The following is a 13653-nucleotide window of genomic DNA, read 5'->3' on the forward strand; positions in this document are numbered from 1 at the left end:
ATGTTGCAGGTGTTTTACAGTCACAGGACCATCTTTCCCCAGTAGTTTAATACTCCTTATGTGTGAAAACATGAACCTACAGCTTTTCAAAAAGCTGTAAGCTTTTTCTGATAATATAAAGGCAACTCTGACCAAAAGCACCCCTGTATTCACACCCTTCACACCATTGTAATAATCTTTGTACAATATATGTCGTGAGGTATCATTTGAAAACTAATAACTCACTGGTCAATAACAGCATGGTGAAAAGTATGTAGCAACATTACGTGTAAAGTTATGAAATCCCCCTGTATGATGTAATTAGCACATGTTCAAATACACACAGGCCTGACTCAGCAAAAGTTGTTAAACAGATCTATCCAGGCCAGATTTCCAATTACTCACAGTAGACTCATGCTTAGGGACGCTGGTGTTTTAGGGATGCCTAAAAATTCAAAGTTTGTTTCTCTTGGCTCCAGCAGGGGGGAGGGGCTGGCTGAGGGGGAGACGGCCCCATGCAGCCCAGCTGAAGCGTTCCTGGCAGCAGGGAAGGCGAAGCAGCCTCCTGTGGCAGGGGAAGAACTCAGAGCAGTCCAACGCAGGGGGCCCTGCTGGGCAAGTGAGTCCTGAGGGAGCCTGGCCTGGGCAGGCCCTGCTCCTGCTCCAGCCTAGCTGATCGTGCCACTCCCGAAGGGCCATGGCGATCCCTGACTAGCGCCGACCACACTGCCGGTTCAGCCCAGCAGACACAGTCATCTCCCAATGGGGCCGGTGAGTCCGGCTGGGGGGCAGAAGAGTGCAGGAGAGTGGGTCTCTAGGGAGGGTTGGGGGGGGCCCTCTGGTCAGTGGGGTAGGTCTGTGTGTTTTGGGGTACTGGGTAGTGGAGGGTCTAGACGGGGCACTGGACAGTTGTGGTAGTGGGACTGAGTGGTGGGGTGTCTAAAAGTTAGAAGTGGTGGGGTAACCCCATTGCCTGCGGTGGCTCGGCACTCCAGGCTGCCACCAGGCAGCAGGAGTGGAACTCCCGGAGCTCTGAGCCCCTGTGGGCGGGGGGAGAGGGGAGTGCGGAGTTGGGGGCCCTCCAGCTGCCCAGCCACCCAGGGGTGCTTAGGGGCTCGCAAGGTGTAAAGCCAGCCCTGGATCTATCATAAACCAAGGCATGTCTGTTTACCTCAATTTACATATATGTAGTAAACATGGTCCTCAAGGCAGCAGGGAGAGCAGTTGGCAGGAGACCAGGCAAATCTGCATTTCAGCAAATACAGGGGAAAAGAAAAAACACGGAGCCTTCTTCGCCACTAGACTCCATGTCACCTTCTTTACTGTTTGAATAAACTTTGTTTTGAGGGGTAGCCCTCAGAAGAATCCACTTCAAAAGTTCACTGAACTATAAAAGAAAGGAGCAGAAAACATAAAGAGCTCTCTCTCTCTCTCTCTCGTGCACCTTAGAAGACAAAGGAACCAGCCCTCTGACTTTGGGGGGAGATCCTGACCTGAGAACTGGTTAGCCCTTTTGCTGGGAACCCCCCAGAGACCATCGCACATACCTTCCCCCATCCCGAAAACCTGAGGGAGGAGAGGCAGAGGCCAGGTATGTCCCTGCCCTACCAATGCAGCCTGGCTGCAAGGTAGAAGACTGCTGAGGAAGCCTTGGCTGTGCAGTCATGGAGGCGGGGCATGGACAGACTCTGTTAAGGATATGGGAGGGTGAAACTGGAAAAGTTTGCACACCAGTGCTCTAGGCTGGCCTATCCATCTCTTGCATTGGAGTCACCAAAGAAATGATTTTTTAGGTAGCCTATAATCTGGCATTCTTAAAAGATGTTCCAAATATGTCCAGCTCTTCTTCTGGACCACTTAGAATCAGAAGATTAGGGGTGGACGAGACCTCAGGAGATCATCTAGCAACCCCCTGCTCAAAACAGGACCAACCCCAACTAAATCATCCCAGCCAGGGCTTTGCCAAGCCGGGTCTTAAAAACCTCTAAGAATGGAGATTCCACCACCTCCACCACATTGGATATTAGGAAAAACTTTTTCACTAGGAGGGTGCTGAAGCACTGGAATGGGTTACCTAGGGAGGTGGTGGAATCTCCTTCCTTAGTGGTTTTTAAGGTCAGGCTTGACAAAGCCCTGGCTGGGATGATTTAGTTGGGGATTAGGTCCTGCTTTGAGCAGGGGGTTGGACTAGATGACCTCCTGAGGTCCCTTCCAACCCTGATATTCTATACTCTCCCTAGGTAACCCATTCCAGTGCTTCACCACGCTCCTAGTGAAATAGTGTTTCCTAATATCCAACCTAAAACTCCCCCACTGCAACTTGAGACCACTGCTCCTTGTTCTGTCATCTGCCACCACTGAGAACAGCTGAGCTCCATCCTCTTTGGAACCCCCCTTCAGGTAGTTGAAGGCTACTATCAAATCCCCCCTCACTGTTCTCTTCTGCAGACTAAACAAGCCCAGTTCCCTCAGCCTCTCCTTGTAAATCATGTGCCCCAATCCCCCGATCATTTTCATTGCCCTCCGCTGGACTCTCTCCAATTGGTCCACATCCTTTCTGTAGTGGGGGGCCCAAAGCTGGACGCAATTCTTGTTACTAACATACCTGTAGAAACCCTTCTTGTTACCCTTCACATCTCTTGCTTACTGCAACTCCAGTTGTGTTTTGGCCTTCCTGATTACACCCCTTCCTGTATTGTTGTAGGTAATGATGCCCGTTCTAGTGCTTCTTCATTACTTATTTTATCAGTCCCTTTTACTTTGAATATTCTACGCAGACACTTACATTGAAAGCTGTTAAGTTTGTGCTGGTTTGACTTATTTTTCCAGGACTCTACTCCATGTTGGAGGATGTTTAGGACATAGCTTCTAAAGATTTTAAGTTTGGTGTTTTTGCTAATCATATTGGACTTTCATCCTGTGTTAAGTTTTTTAAATACAGCATTTGCTTCACCTATGCTGTCACCAGTATCATGAATTATGCTACCCATATAATTAAATTTATTAACAGTTTTCAAGGCTTCTCCTTCCAAGTATATAAAATCATCAGTAGGTAAATTAATTTTAATAATTTCCATCTTTGATTTAGTGATAATAAGACCGATTTGTTTGGTATGGTCTTTAATTACACAATCACACACTACTATTTTTCCCAAAGATTGGGAGTTCAGTATTTAAATATGGCAAAATTCTAAGCCAGGGCTTTATTTAGTCAAATTTTAAGTAATCTAGACATGCTGATCTATATATAGTTACTTTTTTTTACAGCCCCCCCTTCCCAAATTTAACATTTTTTATCAACAGCTCCTCATTTCTCATGGCTAATTATCCATATTCTATAGTCCACCCCATCCCTCATTTTTCATACTAGAATTTTAGAAAGCGTTCAGTAGCAGAGCTATTTTAGAAACCTAATTAATTTAATCTCCCTAACTACTGAATGAGCCTAGTTCCTCTCTAGCATTTTTATACTGATAGATTTGTAACAGCCATTCTTAAACCCTTTGGCAGCATTAACACATTTTGCTGCCCTTTTCTTGCCCCTACACGCCTTAACTGACACTGCATAGTCTCATTTAATTCCCTCCCCCTTTCTTCATTTCTAGGACAGTTTCATTTCTAGGTTCACGACTTTGAGCAGCCCTGCAAGAGGGTATGTCAATTAAAAAACAATGGCTGGCCCATGCCAGCGGGCTTGGGCTGAGGGGTTATTCAACTGAGGTGTAGACGTTTGGGCTTGACCCCATGAGGTGGGAGAGTGTCAGAGCTTGGACTGCAGCCCCAGCCCAAATGTCTACACAGCAATTAAATAGCCCTTTAATGCTGAGCCCCATGAGCCAGAGTCAGCTGGCACAGGCCAGCCACAGGTGTCTAATTGCAGTGTAGACATACCCTAAGTGGTCATTTATTCCAAGAATTGTCCATTTCTGAGGAAGTTTAGTCTGTTGCCCCTTGATCATAGTGCTATTTAAAATGCTCCAATCTTCTTCCTCACTTGTGAGTTCTAACACTTCCTCCTCCCATTGCTCCATGCTCACTAACTTGTTTAATTCCTCACAATATACTTTTTTGAACCTAATCCCTTTGGAGGGCTATGTCCTGTAAACCTATTGCTCGCCACGTGTCACTGATACTAAGATTTCTTATTAGTCTCACACTTTCAGTTCTTCTCTACTAGAACAAAGTGTTTCAAGTTAGCGTCTCTATTTAAAATTTGTATTAAAACGAATGTTAAAAAAATTATATAATACATAGGTTGAGAAACGAGTGTCTGTACCTCCGGGTATAGTGCTTAGATTATCCACAAATACAAAGTTTGTTTTTAAAAGTCATATGATACATAGAGTACATAATCAGCAATAACTCAAATTTCGGTGAATAACAATACAGTTTAGATATTAGAATCCAAGTACTCCGGTACATCACTCATGAAAAGTTGTACACAGATTTGATTAAGCAAAATATATTAATGAATGAGGATTGTCCCTCAGTAATTGACAATTAGGTAGGTTGTCCTTTTAGAAAATACAATCCATGAGGAAAGTATTTCAGTTACTTTCCTGACTGCGCTTCTCAAAATTGTGCTCTATAATGATTAGAAAATACACTTGTTTCATTAGAACTACTCCTCCAAATCCTCTTCCCATTCTAAGCCTTCTATTATTATTTTACGACACCCAAGAATGTGTTTGATGTCTTATACATGTACAACCTTTGCTTAGACTACACACAAATTTATGTAAATTTCCATTTGTGAAAATCATCACGTCGTATTTCTGTTAGGCCCAGTACAACAATTTAGGATATCCTGCCTAAGTCCTAATCTGGACCCTGCCAAATTCCAGATGTTTCCTCAGAGAACTCTACTGAATTTAGAAGCCAAGGGACATAAGAATTAGTAAGGCATGACAACCAGGCTCGGACTTCTGCTATCAATGCTCTGCAAAGGAAGGACATTCCTCCTTGGACTTGCATGGTTCTCACAGAAAAATCAGGAAGAAAGCAAGCTCAAACATTGATGAAGGCAAACACAGAATGCTAGCTGTCACAGAGAGACTTTAGCACAAGGAATTCTTACAAACTTTTGTCATTACCATTAAAAATGGAAAGAGGCCAACTTCTCTCCTGTCACAGTCCTGTAACTCACAAACTGCTTCCATCTGGTCACAGAACTCAGCCATGCTCACTGTGCTGCAAGGAACTATCAAACCATTTTTCAAAGATCCCTTGCATCAGGACAGACTCTGGGGACACCAAGTTCAGCAAGATGAGCACTGGACCAACACCACCCTACTTCTAAGAATTCATCCCACTCAGACAACAAGATGTTCCTGAAGTCAAAACACAGTCCAGGCCACCACCTGCCACCCTAATGCAGGCCAGTCCTGGGCAATGAAAGGGTTGAAAACATCTAGTATTCCTGATTACAGGGATAGTCAACATCTCCTGTGAAGAAGGGAATCTATCACTCCAGCCAACACTTAAGATACTAACATGCAACCCCAGCAATATCACAAAACACTGCCCACTGTTTTTGAGAAAGCTGTCTGAGAAGCTGGCAAAGAACTGACTTCAACTTGATCTACCAGTTGCCAGCATCCTAGATCCTTCTCAACATTTCAGGCCAGGGCACAAAACCAAGACAACTTGGTGGTTGTTCTGATGGATGACTTCCTCTTGTCATCCAAGATTCTGTAGATGTCCCTCTGGAATATCACACAGCATTATATGCTGGCTGATGGTTCTATCTGGCATGCTGTTTGCATTTGCCCCCTCCAGTTTTCTCAGTGCCTGGCCAAAAACAGCATCTGGACTAAGAGCAGTTGCTGAAAGCTGGACACTGGCAAGACAGAGGTGATACTGATGGGGACAAGACAAAACTTACCTCCTGCACTCCAGTCATTAACTGAGACCACAGTCACGGTGATGTTCTGGACTCCACATGCTTAGAGCATGCTGGTGAGCTCAATATATAAATCTGCTAGTGACTGGTTACATTAGAAAGATAAATAAACCTAAAACGGTAAGTTGAAAGGTGTGAGGGGCTGGGTAAAAAACTGTACTAGAGCAAGAGACAAAGAGAATAGAATATATTTTTGTTGAAATGGAGTGTACTCAAGACCTTTCTCACAGGGCTTCTGACTCCATGCTTGGGAGCTCAAGGGTTCTGAAAATAAGATCTTCAAGTTGGCAGATGAGATAAAGCCTGGAGACAAAGAAAGGAAAGAGGAATGTGACAGCCAGAATCCAAGAGACTTGGCTGGTCTAGATGACTGGAGAGCAGAGGCATTCATTGTAAAAATATTAAATAATCTGGGAGTAAGGAAGCAGTTCAGGGAATCTGAACTAAATGTAATTACCATTCCCCACAGTGATCAAAAGAGCTGCAGGTTACTGTGAGGGAACCATTCAGTCCATCAGCTCAGCACACAGCCACAGTAAAAAGGAGAAATCATAAAAGGAAGGTTACTCACCTGTAACTGGAGTTCTTGGAGATGACCTCTGTACATCCCCAGAGTGGGAATGTCCAGAGATCATCTCAAAGAACTAAAGAGTTATAATAGCAGAAGGACCGAATATAAATCAAGGCAGTGAGACTGTTAGCCTAGCCCTAAGGTAGGTAGACCCCATAGAGATAACAAGTGCAGTTCTGCACACTTCACAGAAAGGGGCTGACAGCACAGATTATACTAGTTGGAACAATGATAAAGAAAAGTTAAGGAATCTGAGTTTATGCTCACTGGAAAAGATGGTCTCCAAAATATGAAAGGGATTGATACAGTTGATGGAAATATATTTTTATACTGATGATGATTTAAAAAACTAGAGGATGTAATCTAAAAGTTGAAAAAACTATACACAAGAGTAAACAGGAAATCAGATAGAAGTATCCCATGCAAGCGGTGATAAACATATGGGGAAAATTCAGCAGGAAAAGTAGCTGAAGCAAGCAAAGAGACACTTTGGCTTGCTTCTTAAGGGGAAAATGGAGGGGTCAAATGAAAACCACAGTAGCGTGGAATTAAGAAACACAGAAGCACTTGTTTTCTGAACCAGACAACCTTTTTCTAATGCAAAAAGTTCTTATGAGAATTCTGCTAGATAGTTACAACATGGGTCAAAATACATCTTATCTGGGTTCTTTAGTATGTTCTACAGCATTCAAGAACAACAAAAAGGAAAGAAAACAGATATTGATCCCACAGACTGAGAGAAAATACACATTTACAATTAGGAATGATAGTGTGTTAGATTCTCAAATAATGATGTACTATTGGCCAGTATTTATTCAGGACCTCATCCAGAGAGGTGCAGAGCCCATCCTATGATGTTCACAGTACCCTCCACAACCAGCTCAGCGCCTCACAGCAGCAGGCCCCTGGTGAGTAGATCAAAACTCCATAGCAACTGCAGTTACAATTTGCCTGATCTGAACACTTGTTTGTATGATTCTGGATCTGTGCCCACCCTAATGCTGATACTTTTCAGAGCAGCACAATAATAGAGATAAATAAAGCACCAGCTATTATAGAAACAATCACCTTTGCTGACAACACACACATGCTAGTGGGTTTTTAAATATTTTTCAAGACAGGTTATATGATTTTCTACTCCTTTATTTTGCTCTCTGTATAGAACAAGGTACACTGGCAATTAATGGTCCTGCTTCTACAAATTCTGTAAACTCATTTTGTTAAATTGCTGTTTTTTAAGAATTACTTTCAGCAGCTGTAAATTGGTGAAAGTTTAATACAGAAGTGAGATGTATAGAAGTCATAAGATGCATAGAGGAAGGCTTATTGATTTTCTTATGATCATTCAACACAGTTCAAGGGGAAATCTGCAATTTCAACACACTGTCTGGCTGGAAAAATGAAGTTGTTTGAAATTTCAACTGCTTACAAATTTAGTTGTCTTTGAGTCTGTAATAAAACTTAAAGTTCCTCTTCTGACTAGCCATTTAATTTATAACAAAATGTGTGATTGCTATGTTTTCTTAAACATAAAAGATCAGGCATTTCCATTTGTGATAACTGTAGATGCCTGAATTCAGCTTTTCTTCCCTCCAGTTTCTTAACTTGCCTGAGTTAGTCCAGGGGCAGCTCTAGCTTTTTTGCCGCCCCAAGCATGGCCGTCAGGCTGCCTTCGGCGGCTTGCCTGTGGGAGGTCCGCCAGTCCTGCGGCTTCGGCGTACCCGCCGCCAAATTGCCGCTGAAGCCGCGGACTTCCCGCAGACATGCCACCGAAGGCTGCCCGACTGCCACCCTCGCAGGGACCGGCAGGGTGCCCCCCATGGCTTGCCGCCCCAGGCACGTGCTTGGAGTGCTGGTGCCTGGAGCCGCCGCTGAATAAGTCATACAACAGAGGCTAGAATGATGAGGGAGATCTAAGAATATGTCCTTTAATTTAACTGGCCTCATCTTCAAAAGGAAGTTGTATAGGTTGTTGACATTCACTTTTCCAAATATATGGTAAGGATGTTTGAGGAGCAGCCAGTTGTTTGTTAGATGTAAGAAAACTGCACCCTTAATATTTAGTTTGATTCATTACCATCCAGTGCCAATAAACTGGTTCCAGTCGTTTCCATTCCAGAAAGGCTTCTAATCGAGAGGTTTCAGACTCCAGTGACTGCAACAACTGGGGAGGGGGGGAAAAAGAAAAGAAAATCAAGTCCCATTTAGTCATCTGTGCAATATATAAGGTGCAATTTTTAAAGCCTGTTTGGTCTGAATAATGAAGGCTACCCAATCACATACCAGGTTCCACTTCTTATGTGGAATTCATCATAGTCACCTTATAGATTGACATTTACAGGTAGAACATTGGTTTGCTAAAGATATAAGGATTTAGAATATATATAAACTTGTCTGGATGTATACATCCCACCCTACTCTAACTGCAAACAGGAATGCTTCTTCCAGAAGGCAATGGGGTACACAGTGAGGAACAGAGTCCTGTGTATCCAATACTCCAGCAATTTCTTCCTTCTGACTATATGCTGCTATGACTGGGGCTTGCACTATACATTATTTAGTGAAAAGCAATGTAAATCCCAGCTATGCAAATATGGCGTGGAACTGAAGAAAAGCTTTTCCTCACATCTATAATGCATTCCAGTCCCCAGCCATACAATAACCATAATACCCATATACACATTCGTGGCTTCACATGTCAGTTTGAAGGGATCAAGACAATACAACTCATATAAAAAGGTCTTTACTCATGTAGATCCTGAAACCTCATGTGCTTCTTAGATACCAAAATTAACAACACAGCTCAGCTACACTCCACACACTGCTGCTAAAGTGGTCGCTCCCACATTTGGATCAAACCATGTCCCCCACTATTCTTTGAGTCTGGCCAACATACCAAGTTTCAATCCCTTCTCTTCTCTTTGAGGTCATGTACAGCCGTGTCCCAGCCAACATCTAGAACCTGATCTCCTATTACATCCCCTCCAACTCCACCATTCTAGAAACCATGTCAACACTGACATCCAGTTATTTCTACTTCTCCCATCTCTGTGCCTTTTTCCACACTGCTCCTATGCACAGAATGACCTTAGAATCTCAGGATGCCAAGCCCATCTCTCTGCTCCTTATCCAAATCATTTAGAAACATTCACTTATCCTGCAGTGTCCACAAATAGTAACTGACAAGGAGGAATTCTTTCTGAAATGTTATGTATAGCCAGATCATCTCCCTCACTGCTCCTGTTGCACAAGGAGCTCCTCTACCATAGTTCCTATTTGTAGGCAATGCAATAAATGAGGGTTTTTACAAATGATTTTTAAATTGTGTATACCTAGAGGGGGAGAAAATAAATATCACCAGATTCTTCCCCCCGTTTCAGATTGTATATGTATATAATGGCCTCCATTTTCAAAAGGGGAAACCTAACCTGAGTCAGTTTAGAGAGGAGTGGAAATTACCGTGCACCTACCCTCAGGCTACTATGGTAGCTCAAGCTGGGCACACAAAATTAACAGTCCCTTTGGAAAATTAAGATGAATATATAAAGTTGGAGACAGAGATCCCAAGAATGGCTAGTTATACAGCAGTACAATAAAGAGATTCTAAAAACTCTTCTAGCCAGAACAGGATTGATGGGAAAACAGGAGATAAACAGAAGATAAGTAAATTATGTGCAAGTGCCAAAGTCACTCACCAGCTTTGTGATTAAAAAAAGGCATCGGGGTAAAGGCCATTATTCAAAATGAATGAGTCCATGCCACTATGGCATCGCAGGCAAGTTTTTGAAGAACTCCAAAAGCATTTTTCTGTCATGATTTCAAAGATGAAGATCAAGACTGGAGCTCTAATTCAATCTACTTACTGCTGACATAAGTGTTTTCAGCCAGCTTTGTGGCTTTTACTTACTTTGCACTGCAACGGCTACGAGAACTCAAAAACCGGAGTTATTTGCTTTGCTATTTTACCCCTAAGAAATAATCTGAAGCTGATGCAATCAGGGGAGGAAAGGTACTATGTTAAAATAATTGCTACAAATTACTGAATGCTAGATCTAAAACACGTTACACACTGTTCATGCAAACAACACAGGCTGATGTGTACTTCTTTACTGTTGTCAGTGACTGCCAGTTACAGGATTAGCAGGGATGTTAAAGGCGACCTGCAAAGAGGGAGGGAGGGAGGAGAATTGGACTTCTGCCCCTTTTGCTGCAGTATGACAACTAAAGAGGGGCTGAAGGTTGGGGGGGGGGCGGGGATCTTTGTTCATTTGGGTTTTTCTTTTTGTTAAAAAAACCTTAGAAATATCACACGACAGCTTTGATCTTTCCTAGTTTGGCTGAAGGAACTATGGATATTTCAGAAGATGTATGTTATTAGCTCTCACACCTTAACAAGAGCATTGAGCCTTCATCAAAAGCTTTCTTTCTCCAACATGTTAGTCAGTGGAACTAAATATGGGTTAAGTAAAAACAAAGCAACTTAATCAGTCTGGCTACTAACCTCTTCCCCTCCCCATTGCTCAGCTGTCACACACTTAGCTTGTGTGCTTTCATTTCCCCCAGTTCTCCCCTACAGTCTTCAGGTCTGGTTAGGACTTGAAATTGTAATGTAAAGAACAAGCAATATTTTTTAAAAAAATATTCCATTAGTCATGTGAAGTAAGAAACTACAAAAGCGACTGCTTTTCTCATGCTCTTGTTTTAACTGGTTTTATTCAACTCAATTAACACATGGGAAGCATTCATTTAATTCACCACAGGTCAGAGACAACTGTTCACTTTTCACCGATGCGCTACAACATTTGAAATGTCTGTAACAGCCACCAACTCTGTGCTAGACGGCTTATGCCATAAATCAGTAATGGGATGATTACAGAGCTAATCCTAGGGGGATGGTATTCAAACCCACTGGGACATTCAGTGACAGGCGACTGGCAGCGTCCAAGATGTTAGTTTCCATCCCTTGAGATGGTTGTTACTATTTCTGGGTGGCAGGATTCTGTTATCCTTTTCACAGCTCTTGCAGGTTTATGAAGTTATTGCAGCACAGAGACTAGAGGGAAGCATAATATAAATGGAATCTCTAAGGTGGAATCTCCATCCTTAGAAGTTTTCAAGGCCAGGCTTGACAAAGCCCTGGCTGGGATGATTTAGTTGGGGTTGGTCCTGCTTTGAGCAGGGGGTTGGACTAGATGACCTCCTGAGGTCTCTTCCAACCCTAATCTTCTATGATAAGCTAATATTCTACAGATATCGTTCACATCTTACTGCAAAAATAAACAAACAAAAGCTAGTCTGTTTCCAAAAAGGTGTCTTCTGGATACAGGGTGCCACTAAGCCAGACTCATGGGTTCTCTCCTGGTGCCCTAACAGGCAGAGGCTTTCAGTCATACATACCTGCCCTCAGCAGGCAAAGACCTCCCTGTGATGGGATGTGCACCCACACCAGCCCTGATAGTGTTCATGAGGGCCTGAGAGGCCAATTAAGTTACCTGGCATTACCTGAGGGTATGTCTACACTACAAACATAAGTCAACCTATATTAGGTCAACTTATAGCCACCACAGTAATTACTGTGGAGGTGCATGTCCACACTACCCTCCTTCTGTCAGTGGTGCGCATCCTCACCAGGAGCACTTCCACTGACCTAAGAGGGGCAGTCTGGGGAGCTGAGAGCCCAGTGTCTCAGCTCCGCTGGCAGCTGTCTGCTGGGAGCCTGGCTGCCCCACAGGCTCTTGGGATCTGGCAGGCTGCCACTCCCCCCTCCCGCATTCCCCACTGGGAGCTGGGGGAAGCCACTTCTCACCCCTGGAAAGTGGGGCCAGCTGCCCCAGCTTCTTGGCCATCCACCCACCCACCCCCATTGGGAGCTGGGCAGCCTTTTCAATTTCACAGCTTAGTCCAAAGCCACGGGACTGGCTCCCAGCTAGGAGCAGGATCCAGCCGCCCTGCTCTCCAGAGGAGCAGGGGGCAGGTGAGCTCTAGCTGCCCAGCTTTCTTGTCAACTTCACGGCTCCTGCCAAGTTATCAGAAGATTGTCGGAGAGCAAGCTGAGAGTAGAAGGGGGCACCCGACAACACGAGATCTACTTTCCAGATCTAGACATGAGGCGATGTACTACTGTTGAGTGGGAACCCTGTTACCCTGTCATATCAACCAAATTTTCAAGGCCTCCCTCCCCCAGCTCTAATGTCCATCTGTCTCCAAACAGCATTTTGTATCTTCAAAGCCATTTGCCACCATTAAGTAATTAATGCTAAACACATCCATTTGAGGATGGGATTTTCAAGAATCTCTTATCCTCATTTTGCAGATGGGGAAACTAAAGCCTAGATATGCTGTTGCTTTGCATCTTTCAAGAAGATGCAACTTTCTTCTTACTGCCCCCAACACAGATTAGGTTATGGTTTAATGTGTGATGAGCAATCTAGTCCTCTACTCCCCAAAGCAAGTGATCTATTTAGGGTATGTCTACACTACGGGATTAATCCGAATTTATATAACTCGAATTTGGAAAACAGGTTGTATAAATTCGATTGTATGCAACCACACTAAGCACATTAATTCGGCAGTGTGCGTCCATGTACCAGGGCTAGCATTGATTTCCGGAGCGTTGCACTGTGGGTAGCTATCCCATAGTTCCCGCAGTCTCCTCCGCCCATTGGAATTCTGGGTTGAGATCCCAATGCCTGATGGGGCTAAAAACATTGTCACGGGTGGTTCTGGGTATATCCTCCCCCCTCTCCAGGAAGCAATGGCAAACAACCGTTTCGCGCCTTTTTCCTGGGTGAACAGTGCAAACGCCAAACCACGGCAAGCATGGAGCCCACTCAGCTCAAGACAGCAGTCATGAACATTGTAAATACCTTGCCCCTTATCATGCAGTTTATGCTGAACAAGAACCTGGAAAACCAGGCGGCGAGGAGCAGGCTACGGCAGCGCGGTGAGGAGAGTGATGAGGATATGGACATGGAATTCTATCAAACCGCGGGACCCGGTGCTTTGGAGATCATGCTGTTAATGGGGCAGGTTATAGCCGTGGAATGCCGATTCTTGGCCCGGGAAACAAGCACAGACTGGTGGGAAGGCATAGTGTTGCAGGTGTGGGACGATTCCCAGTGGCTGCGAAACTTTCGCATGCGTAAGGGCACTTTCTTGGAACTTTGTGAATTGCTTTCCCCTGCCCTGAAGCGCCAGAATA

General features: G+C 44.0%; 1 protein-coding gene across 2 annotated transcripts in view; it reads right to left on the reverse strand.

Annotated features, from left to right (window-relative positions):
• The window catches only part of TEDC1 (tubulin epsilon and delta complex 1), a 205628-nt gene that overhangs the window by 70311 nt on the left and 121664 nt on the right, over positions 1-13653 (reverse strand). For both annotated transcript variants that reach the window (XM_054038539.1, XM_054038538.1), the window contains exon 6: positions 8530-8616. In XM_054038539.1, coding sequence (XP_053894514.1) covers positions 8530-8616 — 87 coding nt within the window. The remainder of the gene's footprint in view (positions 1-8529; positions 8617-13653) is intronic.

The sequence above is a fragment of the Malaclemys terrapin genome, chromosome 8 (genome assembly GCF_027887155.1).
Source record: "Malaclemys terrapin pileata isolate rMalTer1 chromosome 8, rMalTer1.hap1, whole genome shotgun sequence".
NCBI classification, from domain to species: Eukaryota; Metazoa; Chordata; order Testudines; family Emydidae; genus Malaclemys; species Malaclemys terrapin.